At 41.0% G+C, this 18,310-nt stretch overlaps 1 protein-coding gene across 1 annotated transcript; it reads left to right on the top strand.

Moving 5' to 3' along the window:
* Positions 1–712: 712 nt before the first annotated feature.
* On the top strand, positions 713–18,259 carry ZNF221 (zinc finger protein 221). The gene is given in 9 exon segments (XM_064381207.1): positions 713–905; positions 9,765–9,847; positions 11,956–12,082; positions 12,249–12,341; positions 12,821–14,204; positions 14,206–14,307; positions 14,309–14,382; positions 14,385–14,674; positions 16,703–18,259. Coding segments are annotated over 8 exon segments (2,229 nt in total). The 5' UTR covers positions 713–905; positions 9,765–9,832; the 3' UTR covers positions 16,847–18,259.
* Positions 18,260–18,310: the final 51 nt, after the last annotated feature.

Here is an 18,310-nt window from a genome sequence, read left to right as displayed (position 1 = left end):
GATTACATTAAAATATCTTTTTGTGGCCAAAGAAAAGTCATAAAACCAAAAGAAAATAAATAGAAGAGATTTGCAAGAAAAAATAATTATTTTACAAATGTATAAACAATATTTAAATATTGAGGGAAAAGGCCAAAAAGCCATTAGAAAGGTAGGCAAAATGTTTGAACAATTTACAAAAAAAAAATAGTAATAATAAGAATGGCCTTTGAAAACATGAAAAGATGTTCTATTTCATTTACAATACAGGAAATGCAAATTAAAATTACATTGGCATACAATCAGTTTTAGCCTCATATCATCAGGTTATATTAAACGTTTATCTCATTACAGTTCTCTATTGATCCCTAAGTAGTAATTTCTCGTTAGTTCCTTGAAGATATTTTATCTCCACAGTTGTTCACTTTCCAGTTATACTTCTGTCATAATTGGGGATATTTCGATCAGAAAATAATCATTTATGTAATATTTTTGCTCGAAACTCAAGGTAAGGACGACACTCCATATTACCACGTAGGCGTTTGGGAAAAGGGATTCCCTTCTCTGGGTACTTGGAAGAAATGTGGTCTAGAAGCTACGCTTAGTTGCAACACCTCTCCCTGGAGGGTAAAACTGTGAACGTTTATTCCTTGAGCATTCTGGGAAGAGTCCAAACTGTGGGCGGAGTTGCAGGCACTTCCGTTCAGGCAGGCAGATCCGGGGAATTCTGGGAAATGTATTAAAGACGCTCTGTGGCGTAGCGGAAGCCACTGCTGCGGGAGTTACCCTTTATTCTGTGATAGTTTGAGTTGTTCTGCGTCTCGTAGGCCCTTCTGAATTGCCTGGACCTTCTCTAGGAACCCTCAACAAGCTAGCGATAGGTTTAGAGGAAAGGAAGCACCGTTGGAAAGCAAAGGTTTGGAGGGGTGAGGGCGGCGGTTTGCAATCCCCATGGCAGAGCTTTCTTGCGTTTGGGGCTGTCCTAGCGTACCGGGGGAGTTTGGGACTCGGTCCCGTCACCTCTCGCCTGATTTGGAGGTTTCTGGGGCGCTCAGCTCGCCCAGTCCGCCTCCCTCCACTACTGGCGCGAGGCCGATTCCCACAGTAGTACGTTGGGGTGTTACTTAAATCTCCCCGGGCCTCTCTTTGCTTTGCTTTTCTTTTTCTTTCTTTCTTTTTTTTTTTTTTTGAGACGGAGTTTCGCTCTTGTTACCCAGGCTGGAGTGCAATGGCGCGATCTCGGCTCACCGCAACCTCCGCCTCCTGGGTTCAGGCAATTCTCCTGCCTCAGCCTCCTGAGCAGCTGGATTACAGGCACGCGCCACCATGCCCAGTTAATTTTTGTATTTTTAGTAGAGACGGGGTTTCACCATGTTGACCAGGATGGTCTCGATCTCTTGACCTCGTGATCCACCCGCCTCGGCCTCCCAAAGTGCTGGGATTATAGGCGTGAGCCACCGCGCCCGGCCCTGCTTTTCTTTAAATGGGGGATATTTAGACCTTCCTAATAGAATTGTCTTGGGAATTGAAAAAGGTAATATAAAAGAGTCTTAACACAGTTTCTATTACAATGAATGGTGATCTCTTGTTAATTTCCTGAGAAATGGTCAGGTCCCTGGGGTGGTGTTAGAGCTTTACTGACTCTTCTCTCTGATCCCTGCAGAACACTAGATAATTCTGGACACTCTCTGGCCTCTTATTTAGGAAAAGGAGGGGTATCTCCAATTTCCACAGAAGGAGAGGAGAGTCTTGACTGTTTTGTCAAGAATGAGTGTACAACTATGGTATTTCGCAGCATTGTTTCCGCAGCCTGACTTCTCTAAAACGATTGCATGGAGGTAGATGGAGTGACTTGTTGACTACTGACAGCAAAGCTCCATTCACTTTTCTTTTACAGCAACGTTCACATCTATTGTAGGATGTTGTAATCGGTCATAGGCATTGATAAGAAAGCCTTAATTGCTATCTTCATTTGCACTCCAGGTCAGAGCCCAAGCTGATAATCTCTTGGATACATTCTCACTAAGGCGGAGAAATTAGCTGGAATCAGGTGGAGAAAGCAAGTTAGGACTTGACTGAAGGGACCTTAAGAGTAAGGCTCATGGGTTTGGACTTCTTTAGGAGTCTTTTAAACTTTGTCAACGATTTTATTTCACTTATTACAAATATTTTGTATTCTTTTTTTTTTTTTTTTTTTTTTTTTTTTTGAGACGGAGTTTCGCTCTTGATACCCAGGCTGGAGTGCAATGGCGCGATCTCGGCTCACCGCAACCTCCGCCTCCTGGGTTCAGGCAATTCTCTTGCCTCAGCCTCCTGAGTAGCTGGGATTACAGGCACGCGCCACCGTGCCCAGCTAATTTTTTGTATTAGTAGAGACGGGGTTTCACCATGTTGACCAGGATGGTCTCGATCTCTTGACCTCGTGATCCACCCGCCTCGGCCTCCCAAAGTGCTGGGATTACAGGCTTGAGCCACCGCGCCCGGCCAAATATTTTGTATTCTTATAGAACCATATCATTATGGAGCATTCTGAAATTACAGAAATATGACAAGAAAAAAATGTTTAATTACCCCTGAATGCAGGATATAAAGATAGTAACTGTTAAACTTATTTTTGTTTATTAATTCTTTTATTTTATTCATTTTTTTAACTTTTTGAGACGGAGGCTCACCGTTGTTGCCCAGGCTGGAGTGCAGTGACGTGATCTTGGTTCACTGTAACTTCCACCTCCTGGGTTCAAGTGATTCTTTTGCCTTTGCCTCCCAAGTAGCTGGGATTATAGGCGCACACCACGCTGTCTTTCAGTAGAGATGGGTTTTCACTAGGTTGGCCAGTCTGGTCTCAAACTCCTGACCTCACATGATCTGCGCGCCTCAGCCTCCCAAAGTGCTGGGATTACAGGCATGAGCCACTGTGCCCAACCATTAAGCTTTTTTTTTTTTTTAAGTTTGTTGGTTTATTGCAAAGGATATTACAAAAGCTACAGGTGAAGAGATGCCTAGGGCAAGGCATGTGGGAAAGGGTACAGAGCTTCCATACCTTCCTGGGTATGCCACTCTCCAGGAACCTCCATGCGTTCAGCAATCCAGAAGCTCCCAGAATCCAGTCCTCTTGGTTTTTTATGGAAACTTCATTGCATAGACACAGTTGATTAAACCATTGGCCATTGTGGGCTATATATCTAGTGTGTTTCTTGGTCTGAAGAAATGATGGTGGGCCACCCAAATCCATGCAATATCTTCTATCCATTTTATTTATTCCATTTCTTTTTTTTTTTTTTTTTTTTTTTTGAGACAGAGTTTCGCTCATTACCCAGGCTGGAGTGCAATGGCGCGAGCTCGGCTCACCGCAACCTCCGCCTCCCGGATTCAGGCAATTCTCCTGCCTCAGCCTCCTGAGTAGCTGGGATTACAGGCACGCGCCACCATGCCCAGCTAATTTTTTGTATTTTTAGTAGAGACGGGGTTTCACCATGTTGACCAGGATGGTCTCGATTTCTTGACCTCGTGATCCACCCGCCTCGGCCTCCCAAAGTGCTAGGATTACAGGCTTGAGCCACCGCGCCCGGCCTTATTCCATTTCTTAATAATTGTTAAAAGTAAAAAAAAAAGTTAGATAAATTAAATCATTGAATTGAGCAAAAACCAATTTGTAAATCAGGCAGCCCCTGAACCAGAAGAGATGCAGAAAAGCTTCAGTGCTACCATGTGGTTGAAGAAGATTTATGAACAGAAAAAGGAAAGTGACATTTAAAAAGTGGAAGTGAGGAACAGAAACAGCCAGTTTGGTTATAGCTCAGCTTTTGCCTTATTTGATCCCTGTTTGAATAGTTGGCTCCCTTTGATTAGGCAAAACTCAAGTGATTGGCACAAGAGTAGGTTACAGTCTGTTTACACTTCCAGTTAAGTTACATTTCACTATATATGGAGAAATCTTTATTTGTTTTTTTATTTTTTCAGATGGAGTCCCCCACTCTATTGCCCTGGCTGGAGTACAGTGGTGTGATCTTAGCTCACTGCAACCTCCGTCTCCTGGGTTCAAGTGATTCTCCTGCCTCAGCCTCCTAAGTAGCTGGGATTACAGGCACACACCACCGTACCAGCTAATTTTTAGTAGAGATGGGGTTTCACCATGTTGGCCAGGCTGGTCTTGAACTCCTGACCTCAGGTGATCTGCCCGCCTTGGCCTCCCAAAGTGCTAGGATTACAAGCATGAGCCACCACACCCAGCCTAGAGAAACCTTTATACCTAACTTAAAATATGTAAGAAGGCAGCTTTAGGCTGAACTTAATTTAACATAACAACCTAAAGATTTTCACCCTGTTGGAATGAGTCCCATGACACACTCTCTCTTTTCTCTTAGTTTCACCTTTATTATTATTTTCTAAATGATCTTTAAAAAATTTCTAGCTTTCGGCCGGCCGCAGTGGCTCAAGCCTGTAATCCCAGCACTTTGGGAGGCTGAGGCAGGCAGATCATGAGGTCAAGAGATCGAGACCATCCTGGCCAATATGGTGAAACCCTGTCTCTACGAAGAATACAAAAATTAGCTGGGCGTGGTGGCATGCACCTGTAGTCCCAGCTACTCAGGAGGCTGAGGCAGGAGAACTGCTTCAACCCGGGAGGCAGAGGTTGCAGTGAGCCGAGACTGTGCCACTGCACTCCAGCCTGGCGCCTGGTGACAGACTGAGACTCTACCTCAAAAAAAAAAATGTATAGCTTTCTGGGATGAGTCCTTTGACTCTTTTCTCTGTCTTTTTCCTCTTGTTAATTAATCTAATGTTTTTATTAACATCTTTAAGATGTTTAAAAGGAGACTGAGACAAATTTCATAAGGCTTCTAGGACTGTTGTTCAGTTTTGCAAAAGTTAAGGTGTCAACTAATAAATAATATGAACACTGAGCCGCAAACAAAAGATGTTTTAAGTGGGGTCTTGTGAATTGCAGTCAAGAGATACATATCTAGTAGTCGGCTAAATCATTTCCTGTTCTATCCAGGCAAGGTTGGGCAGTGGCTTATAAATGTTTACTGTAAGTTTGCATATCTGGAAAGTCTTAGTACAGTCCATGATTGATGACAGTTGGTTAGCAACTTAGGATGTCTTTAGTTGATGATCAGTCTAGTTCAGCATAGCTGTCTACCCAACAGGTTCGCAATCAGGCCACATATAAACAATTCCAATCAAATGCAGCTGGTTTTACAATTTGGCCCAGTTTGACAGGTTAAAATCCATCTGGGTGTTTATATGACTGGGGTCCAACTCCTTATGCCTCATTTTAGATACCTCTGACATAACCTTATCCATTTGGCATTTTCTTTTTATGAAAGTCACATGGGGTACCCATGCCAAAGTGGCCCCCTTACCCACAGCATTTACCATGACCTGGGTAAGGAGAATATTCAGCAGATGAATATCTCAGTAATCATAAATTCATTCTCACATGGCTTGCATGCAGTGTATCAGCTGCATCATCTGTGGTGTCTCACCTAGCATTTATAGGGTAAGTTGAGCATTCCCCCTTTTCAGGATAAGCAGACCTTACCGTGCCTTTTATCCACATCAGGCTGGCTGTTCTCTGGGGAACAACCTCTGTTAACCTTGATAATGAGATTCAGGAAATATGGCTAAATATTGAATTTATTCAAACATAAAATTTGAGGATGTCTACCTGGGAGGACATGGACTTCAAAAGATGGGATAAGTGCCCTGAAGTGGAAAGGTTTGAGACTCATTTATATAGGTAGGGTCTAGGGAACTTAACAGGATGTCTGCATTTTCTCTACAAGATTAATGCATAGTTACAGCAATTCGATAGGCAGTGTTTCCTTTTATTGGGAAGAGCATATTTAACATTCTGCATTAGGGATGTAATAGTCAAAGGGGTCTTTTTATCTCAGACAAATAATCTTTTATCTTAGATACCATCTGGTCTGAAGCAGGAACAAGAAAATAAAGAAGTTAAGAGGTCAAGCTCAGTGACTCAGTTTCCTTGGGGCCTAACAACTTTTAGAAGCCCCAATAGATAGACTATTAGGTTTTTGTTTTCACATCTCCTGTGTGTCTGCATCAGGTATCACTATCTGTAATTTTTGCATCACGTATCACCATCTGTAATTGTTTCATAGTGAACTGTGGGTCCTACATAAACCCAGACATGCTCTTCAACTCTGCATATAAAACCAAAGATACTACCACTTAGTTTCTCTCACAATCCAGTTTAGTAAAGGCTCCTGAAGAAGCTGCAAAATAAACAATTCCTTCACACTGTACACTGTAGCTTCAGTTTCTTGGTTTTACCCTTCCCATACACTGATTGCCTTTTCGTAACCACAGGTCTTAGAGGTACTTTCTGTTGTCCTGGCATAATTTTTCCCTTAGGGACAGCTTTAAGGCAAGTGGCTAAAGCTTAGATTCACTAAAATTTGACCTTGGTCAAGCATCAGAGTCCAACCTAGTCCTCTCTTTTAATTACATTTGATATAGTTTGGATGTTTGGTCCCTCCATATCTCCTGTTGAAACCTAATCCCCAGTATTGAAGGTGGGGCCTAGTGGGAGGTGTTGGATCATGGGGGTGGGTCCCTCATAAATGGCTTAATGCCATCCCCTTGGTGATGAATGAGTTCTTCCTCAGTTAGTTCTAGTTGTTTAAAAGAGTTTGGGTTCTCTGGTTTCTCTTTCTTGTTCCTGCTCTCACTGTGTGACATGACTGCTCCTCCTTCACCTTCTCCCATGAGTAAAAGCTCCCTGAGGCCTCACCAGAAGCTGAGCACATGCTAGCACCACACGTCTTTTATAGCCTGAAGAACCATAAGCCAATTAAACCTCTTTTCTTTATAAATTACCCAGCCTCAGGTATTTAGTTACAGTGATACAGAAATGAACTAATACAGAAAATTGGTATTGAGGTGTAGTGCATTGCTGTAAAGATACCTGAAAATGTGAAAGTGGCTTTGGAATTGGCTAATGGGCAGAGGTTGGAAAAGTTTAGAGGGCTCAGAAGAAGATAAGAAGATGAGGGAAAGCTTAAAAGTTCTTTTTTTTTTTTTTTTTTTTAACTTTTTCACTGAGCCATAGGAACTTCTTAGAGGCTGGTTAAATGGTTGTGACCAAAATGCTGGTAGAGATATGGACAATGAAGTCCAGGCTGATGAGATCTCAAATGGAAACGAGGAAGTTATTGGGAACTGGAATAAAGGTCACCCATGTTATGCCCTAGCAAAGAACTTTGCTGCTTTGTGTTCATGCCCTAGGGATTTCTGGAAGCTTGAACTTAAGAGTGATAACTTAGGGTACCTGGCAAAAGAAATTTCTGAGCAGCAAAGCATTTAAGAAGTGGCCTGGCTGCTTCACTACTTCAGACAGCCTACAGTTATATATGGGAGCAAAAAAATGATTTAAAATTGGAATTTATATTTAAAAGGTAAGCAGAGTATAAAAGTTTGAAAAATTTCCAGCCTGTCCATTTGGTAGAGAAAGAAAAAGCGTTTTCAGGAGAGGAATACATGTTGGCTGTATAGCAACCACTTGCAAAAGAGATTTGCATGACTAACAGAAAGTCACATGGTAATATCTGAGACAATGGAAAAAGACCTCAAAGACGTTTCAGAAGTCTTTAGGAAAGTTCCTCCCATCACAGGCCCAGAGGCCTAGGAGAAAAGAATGGTTCCAAGGGCCAGGTTTAGGACTCCACTTCCCTGAGCAGCCTCAAGACACTGTGCTCTGAATCTGGCCACTCTAGCTCCAGCCTCAGCTCAGAGTGCCCCAGGCACAGCTCAGTCTGCAGCTCCAGAGGGTGAAAGCCTTGGTAGTTGTGGTGGTTTCCACATCGTGTTAAGGCTGCAGATGCTCAGAATGCAAGCATGAAGGAGGCTTGGCAGCTTCTACCTAGATTTCAGAGGATGTATGAAAAAGCCTGGGATCCCAGTCAGAAGCCTGGCACAGAAGTAGAGCCCTCATAGAGAACCTCTACCAGGCAGTGCCAAAGAGAAATGTGGGGGCTCCCCACAGAGTCCCCACTAGGGCACTGCCTAATGGAGCTGTGGGAAGGGGACCATTGCCCTCCTAGGACTGGTCCTGAGACCACTGCTCAGTCATGGCTGCTCAAGGCTTTGGGAGTCTATCACTTACACCAGGATGTGGGACATGTAGTCAAGGATTAGGCTGGAGCTTTAAGAGCCAAGACTGGAGTACAGTAGCACAATCCTAACTCACTGCAGCCTTTACCTCCTAGACTCAAGCTGTCCTCCTGCCTCAGCATCCCAAGTAGCTGGGATTACAGGCCCAAGGCACAGCACCTGACTCTTCATATGCTCTTTACCCAAATTTTCCAATTATTTTCATTTTGTATTTTGCTTTGTTGACACCCATCAGCCAAATACCACCAGAAACAAACATAATGAGAAACAACTTATCATAGCTTTCTGCAGAAAGGAGGCCCACATACCAAGGTGATCATGGAATATCTTGGTAAGATGCATTTAGGAAGGGCTGGCTATAGAGTTTCATATAACATGCTAGGTAATATTAGATATAATATCAAATAATGTCACTATTAAATACTAGATATGAATTAAAAGACTACTAATATTAGTTAATTCTGTTACTTATTAGATATGGCTAGACAATATTAGACACCATCATCTTTTCTATCCAAAGTCCCATATTTAAATTTGTTGTGCTTTTTAAAGTTCTTGTAGCTGTTTTCCCCCATCCCCCAGTCCAAAGTCCAATTTTATATACTGCTTTTAGATGTCACATTTCTGTAGTCTTCTTAATCTAGAAAGATTCAACAGCCTTTGTCTTTTTATTCTTGACATCTTTGAAGTATATAGTCAGAATATTTTATAAGAAGATATTCATTTGAGATTTATCTATTTCACATTTAGGTTCAGATTATGCATTGTTGGTGTGGGTACCACAGAAATGTTGAGGTGTCATAACAGAGGCCAAATGATGTCTGTTTTTGCCTTCATTGGAGATTTCAACTTTGTTCACTTGGCTAAGATGATGTCTTTGAGATTTTTCCACTGAAAGCCTACTTTTAAATTAAGTTTGGAAAATAAAAACATTTCTTATGGGGAAATACATTAGTAGTGGGCATTCTTCTGTAAAGATTAGCTTCCGCTTCTCCCCCATTTATTCATCAGTTCCTTCAACTATAAATATTCCATCAATATGGACTCAGAATCCCGTTAAATATGTTGATTAACCATTATTATTTCCAACTTTATTGAGGTGTATTTTGCATATCATAGAATTTATCCATGTCAGGCATATAATTTAATAATCTTCGGGAACTTTGCAGAGTGGTGTAACCATCATCATCATTCAGTTTAGATCATTTTCATCCTCCACTTGGACTCCTCATGCTTAAGTACAGTTAAACTTCATTCTCACCTCAAATCTGGAGCAACCACTAACCCACTTTCTCTATGTATACATTTGCCTATTCCGGATATTTTATGAAATTGAATCTTAAAATACATGGGGTTTTGTGACTGGCTTCTTTTACTTAGCATGTTTCCAAGGTTCATGCATGTTGTTGCATGAGTCAGAACTTCACTTCTTTGAATTTCTAAATAAAATTCTGTTGTATGGATATGCCATGATTTGTCTGTTCATTTACCCATAGGAGGGCATTTTGCTTGTTTGCAGTTTGGAATTATGAGAAATGCTGCTGTGAACATATATGTGCTAATTGAAAATACTTGCGTGTTTTGGTGGGTAACATTCCTAGTCACACTTTCACGTCTGTTTTTCTGCCTTTCCTGGCACTTTCTAGGCACAATTTTACCTTCACTTGAACTGCTTCATTCAGAACTCTGCAAATTCACTGAAGTAGAAGGAAAAATGACCACAATCAAGGTGAGTAGTGCTTGCCTCTCTTGCTGTTAAAATTCCATCCTACTACTCATATTGTCACATTTTCATCTGTCTTGGGAAGATTCAAGGAGAACAATAGGCATTGAGGGCATTTTGTTTGCCAGATGCTTCCTTTGTTGCTTTTGAGTTGACTTTCCATTTGATTTTAGTTCTTGTTTTCTTATATAATTTCTTTTCTACAGTAGAGAAAATAGTAGGAATGGATAATTTTTCACATCACTACTACTTTGCTCACAAATTAGCTGTTTTTATCTTACATTCTTCATCATGCATATCATAACTGTATATGTATTGATGAAATACCTCTAATTTTAAATTGTGCTCATTTTATATAATATTATATAATGTCCCATGTTTATATTGGTATCATAGTCCCATTGAATTAATGTACCTTCTTAGTTTGAACTACCTCACACTCATAGACATTTAGGTGGTTTAGGAATTTTAATGTTTTAAGCAACACTGCCCTGACAATTTTCCTATATATAATCCCTTCCCTCAAAATTAATTCTGAAAACAAGATAGGATACTTTTGACATGTATCACTTGGCTATTTTATAGATGATAGATTATTCTAACAGGGTAGAGCACATCAGGCTTTGTTGCTTCCCATAAATATTGTTGTTGGAATTTTCACACAGGAAGAGTTAGATTCTGTGTTTGCCATGCCTCAGTCATACCTTGTAATGCATGTTATTTACTGGCTCTTCTTATTCCTTTATGGAGTAAGAAGTTTTACCAAAGTAGTAGGTACCTTCATTTCAAATGTCCAATGATAGTGGCAGAATGGGCAGTCACTTCTGTTCTGTTACATTTATTCAGAGAAGCAGAATGCAGATATTGGTCTCTTCTTCCTCTTAAACTCATCAAATATGAAAAATCTGTTTAGATTCACACAGGCAACCAAGGTCAGGAATGTCAGCTATTCTACTCACTTATAATCAAATAAGTGAGAATAATATTAATACAATGAATTATTCTTCCTAATCAGATTACCAAAATCACAGGAATATTTATAACCTGCTTTTCACTGTCATAAGGAGAATAAGAGTACTTGTGTTTACTCAAAAGAGTGAGAAGTAGGTAAAAAAAATTTGGAAGAAAGCATGAAATTATGTGATCACAATTTTAAATGTGTTTATTTATTGACATTCTAATTTTCATTTGACATTATTTTAAATAATCTGGAGGATAAAGTACATATAATTATTTTCTTTACAGGATTGATAATGAATAATATTTAATGTGAAGTGTTCATTATTTAAATAAAAAGAGATAATTTTTGCCCTGGAATATTATGCAGAAATGAAATGAGATGAAATAAATAACAATAATGACAGTTATAATAAAAGTAGCTAGTATTTATTAAATAGTCTGTGCCACACACTTTTCCCAATGCTATATATATTTCCTTCTTTACTCCTTGAAAAAACTATACCAGGTGAAAATCATTATACAGAGAGAAAACTAATGCATGTAGGTGAGCTTGTCCAAGGTCACACAACTAGGAAGGGACAGAGCTTTGGGATGTGCTCTGAGGCATGATGGTTCCATTTCACAACATTGAATTCTGCAACTAATGTATGTAGTTTGTGCCTTGAGAGTATAGAGGATGCACTGCATAGCTGTCCTACACAGGTCACCATAAACTGGTTAGTTTGACAGATATTAAAAAACAGTTATAGCATCCACAGTTTGAGTATGAAACAGGAAGACAATGGACATTATCAAAGTTGGGACTAAATTGCTAAATGTTACTGGGGCAATTGGTGGCTCATTAAAACCTGAATATATGTAGCCCAGGAGGCAGCAGTTAGAGTCCTAGAGGGCTGCTTACAAGTAGACTGAATGAATACACAAAGTAAAAGTACAGAACTTCTTTTATATCATTGCACTTCTGGTGGCGCTCATAAAAATCAGTTTGTGTCATTATCAGGATATAAGCAGAATGAGTGGGAGATCTGTATATTGACCTACATCCCTCAAGATCTAGGACAACTTACCACCTGTCCCTTTTGCCTACTTAGTGCCACCCTTTTTTGAATAATCATTGGTCAGAAAATTTAGGTTTTGTATATTGAACATTTTAGGAGGCAGTGACCTTCAAGGATGTGGCTGTGGTCTTCACTGAGGAGGAGCTGGAGCTGCTGGACCCTGCCCAGAGGAAGCTGTACCGAGATATAATGCTAGAGAACTTCAGGAACCTGCTCTCAATAGGTGAGGACAGGCACCCTCTGTAATAGAACGTTAGGCCCCAGGAATGCTTTGTATTCTGGAGTGTTCAAGTATGAGTATACATTGGGAATCTAAATTTCCAGTAAATATTCCCTAGATATTATCTACAGTAGGTTGGAATTAAGCATGTAACTTTGCATGTTCACAGGGAATCAACCATTCCACCAAGATACTTTCCACTTCCTAAGGAAGAAAAAGTTTTGGATGATGAAGACCACAAGCCAAAGAGAAGGAAATTTAGGTAAGAACCAAGCAACTGTGCATCCTTGTATTTAGCTTTTCCATCCGCTTTACTTCTGTCCATGCCTATTTCCATCACCTTGGTCTAAATTGCCAAACCGCTTTCCTGAATTACTGCAACTGCCTTTCTTCTTTAAAGTTCCTTTGGGTTCATTATTCATGTTCATGTTTTATTAGTTTCATAATTTATCATACAAGATTTTAGACCAGGAAATTTACCAAAATTAGTAACAGGTTAAATGTGTGTATGTTATTAATTATTTAATTAAGTCTTTTATTTCTACCAAGGATTTTATATATGAGCTGTGATGTGGTTCTGAATTGGTCTCTTGAAAACCAAAGACCATAGTGCACTTGGAAAACATGAACTTCATGTTCCCTGTATTCATTAAAGTTTAATGCCATATCCTAAGTATGAAATCTTGAAAACATTGAACAGGGCTTCACTTGCCCACATATGTTAATTCTGTGTCTTTTTAGGAGGCAAGATCCAAATTGAGACTGTTCCAGAAGCAGGACCACATGAAGAGTGGTCCTGCCAGCAAATCTGGGAACAAATTGTAAGTGACCTAACCAGGTCTCAAGACCCCATAATAAACAGCTCTCAGTTCTTCAAAGAAGGTGATGTTCCCTGCCAGATTGAGGCAGACCTATCTATAAGTCATGTGCAACAGAAACCTTACCAGTGTAATGAATGTAAACAGTCCTTCAGTTATGTTTCTGTCTTTGATCGCCATCAACAATTACACTCAGGAAAGAAGTCTCATACATGTGATGAGTGTGGAAAAAGCTTCTGTTATATCTCAGCCCTTCATATTCATCAGAGTGTCCATTTGGGAAAAAAACACTATAAGTGTGATGTGTGTGGTAAGGAATTTAATCGGATCTCACATCTGCAAACTCATCAGAGCATCCATACTGGAGAGAAACCATTCAAATGTGAGCAGTGTGGGAAAGGCTTCCATAGTAGATCAGCACTTAATGTTCATTGCAAATTACACACAGGAGAGAAACCTTATAATTGTAAGGAATGTGGGAAGGCCTTCATTTATGATTCACAGCTTCAGGAACACCGGAGAATCCATACTGGGGAGAAGCCATTCAAATGTGATATATGTGGTAAGAGCTTCCGTGTTAGATCAAGACTTAATAGGCATTCTCTGATTCACACAGAAGAAAAACCATTCAGATGTGATACATGTGGTAAGAACTTTCGTCAGATATCAGCACTTAATAGTCATTGCATGGTTCATGTAGAAGAGAAGCCATACAAATGTGAGCAGTGTGGAAAAGGCTTCATTTGCAGGCGAGATTTTTGTAAGCATCAGATGGTCCACACAGGAGAGAAACCATATAATTGTAAAGAATGTGGGAAGAGCTTCAGATGGTCCTCATGTCTTTTGAATCATCAGCGAATCCATAGTGGAGAAAAACCCTTCAAATGTGAAGAATGTGGGAAGGGATTTTATACAAATGCACGACGATCTTACCATCAGAGGGTCCACACAGGTGAGAGACCCTATAATTGTAAGGAATGTGGGAAAAGCTTTGGCTGGCCCTCCTGTCTTTTGAAACATCAGAGACTCCACAGTGGAGAAAAACCTTTCAAATGTGAAGAGTGTGGAAAGAGATTTACTCAGAGTTCACAACTTCGTTACCATCAGACAGTTCATACTGGAGTAAAACTATACAAATGTGAGCAGTGTGAGAAGGGGTACAACAGTAAATTGAATTTTGACATGCACCAGAAGGCCCACAGGGGAGAGCGACCCTACAGTTGTAAGGAATGTGGAAAGAGCTTTCGCTGGGCTTCATATCGTGTGAAACATCAGAGACTCCACAGTAGAGAAAAGCCATTGTAATGTAGAGTGTGGCAAGAGATCTACTCAGAATTCACAGCATCATTTACATCAGAAAGTCTATATGGAAGAAAAGCCATACAAATGTGAGACGTGTGGGAAAGACTGGCTGGGCCTCAACTCATCTGACCCTTCAGATTCTCCTCAGCAGAGAAAAACCGTCCAAATATGAGAACTTTGTACATATATCTTAAAGACCAAGAAAAAAGTCCACAGTGGAGATAATCCATACAAATGTGAGGAGTGTGGGATGTACTACAACAGGCACTTGACTTTATATGCATCAGTGTCCATATGGCAGAGAAACTACAGAAGTTTGGGAAGATTGTCATGTGCTTCAGTCATGCCTCAAGTCTTCATCAGAGTGTTCACATTCAAGAAAAACCTTAGTAATGTGATGTCTCTGATAGTCATCACAGTTACAAGCTTACTGAGAGTTCACAATGGGAGAAACATTAAAAATTTGATACATGAGGTAAGCACTTCAGTTTGAGTTCATATCTCATAACTTATGACAGAATCCATGCTGATGATACATTTCATACAGTCTCAGGAGGGAAAATATTTGAGTTAAAGTCTGTTTCAGCCATAGTTCAGCATACCCAAGTGGTTTTAACTACTGTAGCACAGAACCCTTGTAAGTTGGGGCTTCATTCAAAAGTTTGGCAATTATAGTTATCACTCAAGAGACAGGCCTTAGAAAGAAAATAGGAGTTTGTTCAGGCATTTACAAATCTCTAATGGTGGACATGTCAAAATTGATGTCTGCTAGAATGTAAGCTGCATGTGTCTTTGCTGCAGAATCTTCACAATCTTAACACTGATTGGCACTTTTTATGTGTGTTTGGTACATGTAAGAAATGGATGGAACAGCTTTGTCAACTGAACCACAGAGACAGCGGTTGCTTCTCCCCTGTAAGAAATGTAGAAAGAGCTTTGGTTGGGCTTCATGTCTTTTGAAATATCAGAGATGTGATATTAAAGGATCAAAAAGAGAAAACATATTTCAAAATTGAATCTAAAAGAGGAAACCTGGGATGGATTAAGATGATCAATTAAAAGCAGCTGTGTAGTCCACGGTACTTATAGAGAGAAATGAAAATGACAAGTGAATTCAGCACCTTCAACTGAAATATACAGGTTTCCTCACTGGGACTGATTAGGCAGTTAATTACCCACACAGAATGAAGAAAAGCAGGGCAGAGTGATGGTGGTGTGGCATGGAGCCAAAGGAACTCTCACCATCAGCCAAGGGAAGTGGGGAATGATTGTGCAACCCTGCCCAGGAAACTATGCTACTCTCACAAATCTTTGCAACCTGCAGGTCAGGAGATCTCCTTCTGAGCCTATGCCACTCCACAGAGCTGTGTGGAGTCTTGCCAAAATAGCCACTCAGGCACACACAGGGGCCCAGGAGGTTTACATGCTCCAGCCCCAGAATTCCCGGCAAGGTGGCAGACTCATCCTTATATTCCTCTAGGAAGGGGGCTGAATCCAGGGATTCAAGCAGCAACATTCTGTGGGCCCCACTTCCATGGCACCTCACAAAACCCACTGGCTTGGAATTCCAGCCAACCAACAGCAACAGGCTGTCTGCCTGAAATAGGAGGGAGCTCCTGTTAGGAAGGGTGGCCACCATTCTGTGGTTCAGTTGACTCACTGTTCCAGCCTGCCAGCTCTGGAGAGGTCAAGTGGTCTGGATGAGGAAAGGTTCCCCCACCCAACACAGCACACCTGTTTTGCCAGATCATGCCCAGACTGCTGCTTTTTTTTTTTTTTTTTTTTTAACAGAATCTCGCTCTGTTGCTCAGGCTGGAGTGCAGTGGTATGCTCTTGGCTTACGGCAACCTGTATCTTGGATTCAAGCAATTATCCTGCCTCAGCCTCCTAAGTAGCTGGGATTACAGGCATGTACTACCACACCCGGCTAATTTTTGTATTTTTAGTAGAGACAGTTTTGCCATGTTGGCCAGGCTAGTCCTAAACCCCTGACCTCAGGTGATCCATCTGCCTCGGCCTCCCAAAGTGCTAGGATTGGAGGCATGAGCCACTGCACCTGGCCCAGACTGCTTCTTCAAGTCAGGCCCTGATCCATTCCTCCCCACTGGGTGAGGCCTCCCTGTTGGGGGGGCCTTCAGTCACTCCAGCCAGGCATATACTGACAGAAATCTAATCTCTACCTGGAATGGAGCTCCCAGGGGAGAGGCAACTGCTGTCTTTGTGGTTCGGTTGACAAAGCTGTTGCATCCCACTGGCTATGGAGAGTCCGGGCAATCTGAATGAGGAAGGGTCCTTTCCCAATGCAGCACAGCTGCTCTACCAAGAGCAGCCAGACTGCTTCTGTAACTAGGTCCCTGATCTTGTTCCTCCTCACTGGATGAGATCTCCCAACAGGGGTCTCTAGACACCTCCTACAGGAGTGTTCAGGCCAGCAACGGGTCAGTACTCCCTGGGACAGAGCTTCCAAAGAAAGGGGCAGGCTGTCATCTTTGCTATTTTGCAGCCTTCACTGGTGATACCTCCAGGCACGGGAAAAACTGAGGCAACTAGGATCTCGAGCAGACTCCCAGCAAACTGCAGCAGCCCTACAATTGCTGACAGTCAGTGCTTGACTGTTAAAAACAGGCAGAAAACAACAAGAACATAAACAAACGACCCCACAAAAACCCCATTCAAAGGTCAGCAACCTCAAAGATTGAAAGTGGATAAGCCCACAAAGATGAGGAAAAAAAACACCAAAAAAAACACTGAAAACTCAAAAAGCCAGAGTGCGTCTTCTCCAAATGACTGCAACACCTCTCCAGCAAGGGCACAGAATTGGGTAGAGGCTGTGATGGCTGGATTGATAGAAGTAGGCTTCAGAACGTGGGTAATAATGAAGTTTGCTGAGCTAAAGGAACATGTCATAACCCAATGCAAAGAAGCTAAGAATCATAATACAGGAGCTGATGACCAGAACAGCCAGTTTAGGGAGGACCATAACTGACCTGATGGAGCTGAAAAACACAACACAAGAACTTGACAGTGCAATCACAAGTATCAATAGTAGTATAGACCAAGAGGCGGAAAGAGATTCAGAGCTTGAAGACTATCTTTCTGACATAAGACAGGCAGACAAGAATAGAGAAAGAGTGAAGAGCAATAACAAAACCTCTGAGAAATATGGAGTTGCGTAAAAAGACTGGACGTATGACTGATTGGGGAAAGAGATGGGGAGAATGGAAACAAATTGAAAACATACTTTAGGACATTATCCAGGAGAACTTTCCAAACCTAGCGTGAGAGGCCAACATTCAAATTCAGGAAATGCAGAGAACCCCAGTAAGATATTCCACAAGAAGATCAACCCCAAGACACATAATCATCAGATTCTCTAAGGTCAGAATTTAAAAATGTCAGTCAGAGAGAAAGAAACGTCAGGTCACCTACAAAGGGAAGCCCATCAGACTAACAGCAGACCTCTCAGTGGAAACCCTGCAAGCCAGAAGTTATTGGGGGTCAATATTCAGCATTCTTAATGAAAAGAATTTCTTAACCAGAACTTAGTATCTGGCCAAACTCAGCTTTATATGCAAAGAAATAAGATCCTTTTCAGACAAACAAATGCTGAGAGAATTCATCACCACCAGGCCTGCCTTGCAAGAGTTACTGAAGTAAGCACTAAATATGGAAAGGAAAAACCATTACCAGCCACTACAAAACACACTGATGTACATAGACCAGTGACACTGTAAAGCAGCTGCATAAACAAGTCTGCAAAATAGCATCATGATGACAGGATCAAATTCACACATAACAATACTAAATATCAAATGTAAATGGGCTAAATGCCCCAATTAGAAAACACAGAAGTGCAAGCCAGATAAAGAGCCAAGACCCATCAATACACTCTCTTCAAGGGACCCATCACACATGCAAAGACACACGTAGGCTCAAAATAAAGGGATGAAGGAAAATTTACTATGAAAACAGAAATCAGAAAAAAGCAGAAGTCACAATTTTAGTTTTTGACAAAACAGGCTTTAAACCAACAAAGATTAAAAAAAAAAAAAAAGACAAAGCAAGGCCATTACATAATGGTAAAGTGTTCAACAAGAAGAGCTAACTATTC

Source organism: Aotus nancymaae, unplaced genomic scaffold (genome assembly GCF_030222135.1).
Source record: "Aotus nancymaae isolate 86718 unplaced genomic scaffold, 86718_ANA_hifiasm-v0.15.2.pri h1tg000028l, whole genome shotgun sequence".
Taxonomy (NCBI): Eukaryota; Metazoa; Chordata; class Mammalia; order Primates; family Aotidae; genus Aotus; species Aotus nancymaae.
This window is presented reverse-complemented; position numbering and strand designations above follow the sequence as displayed.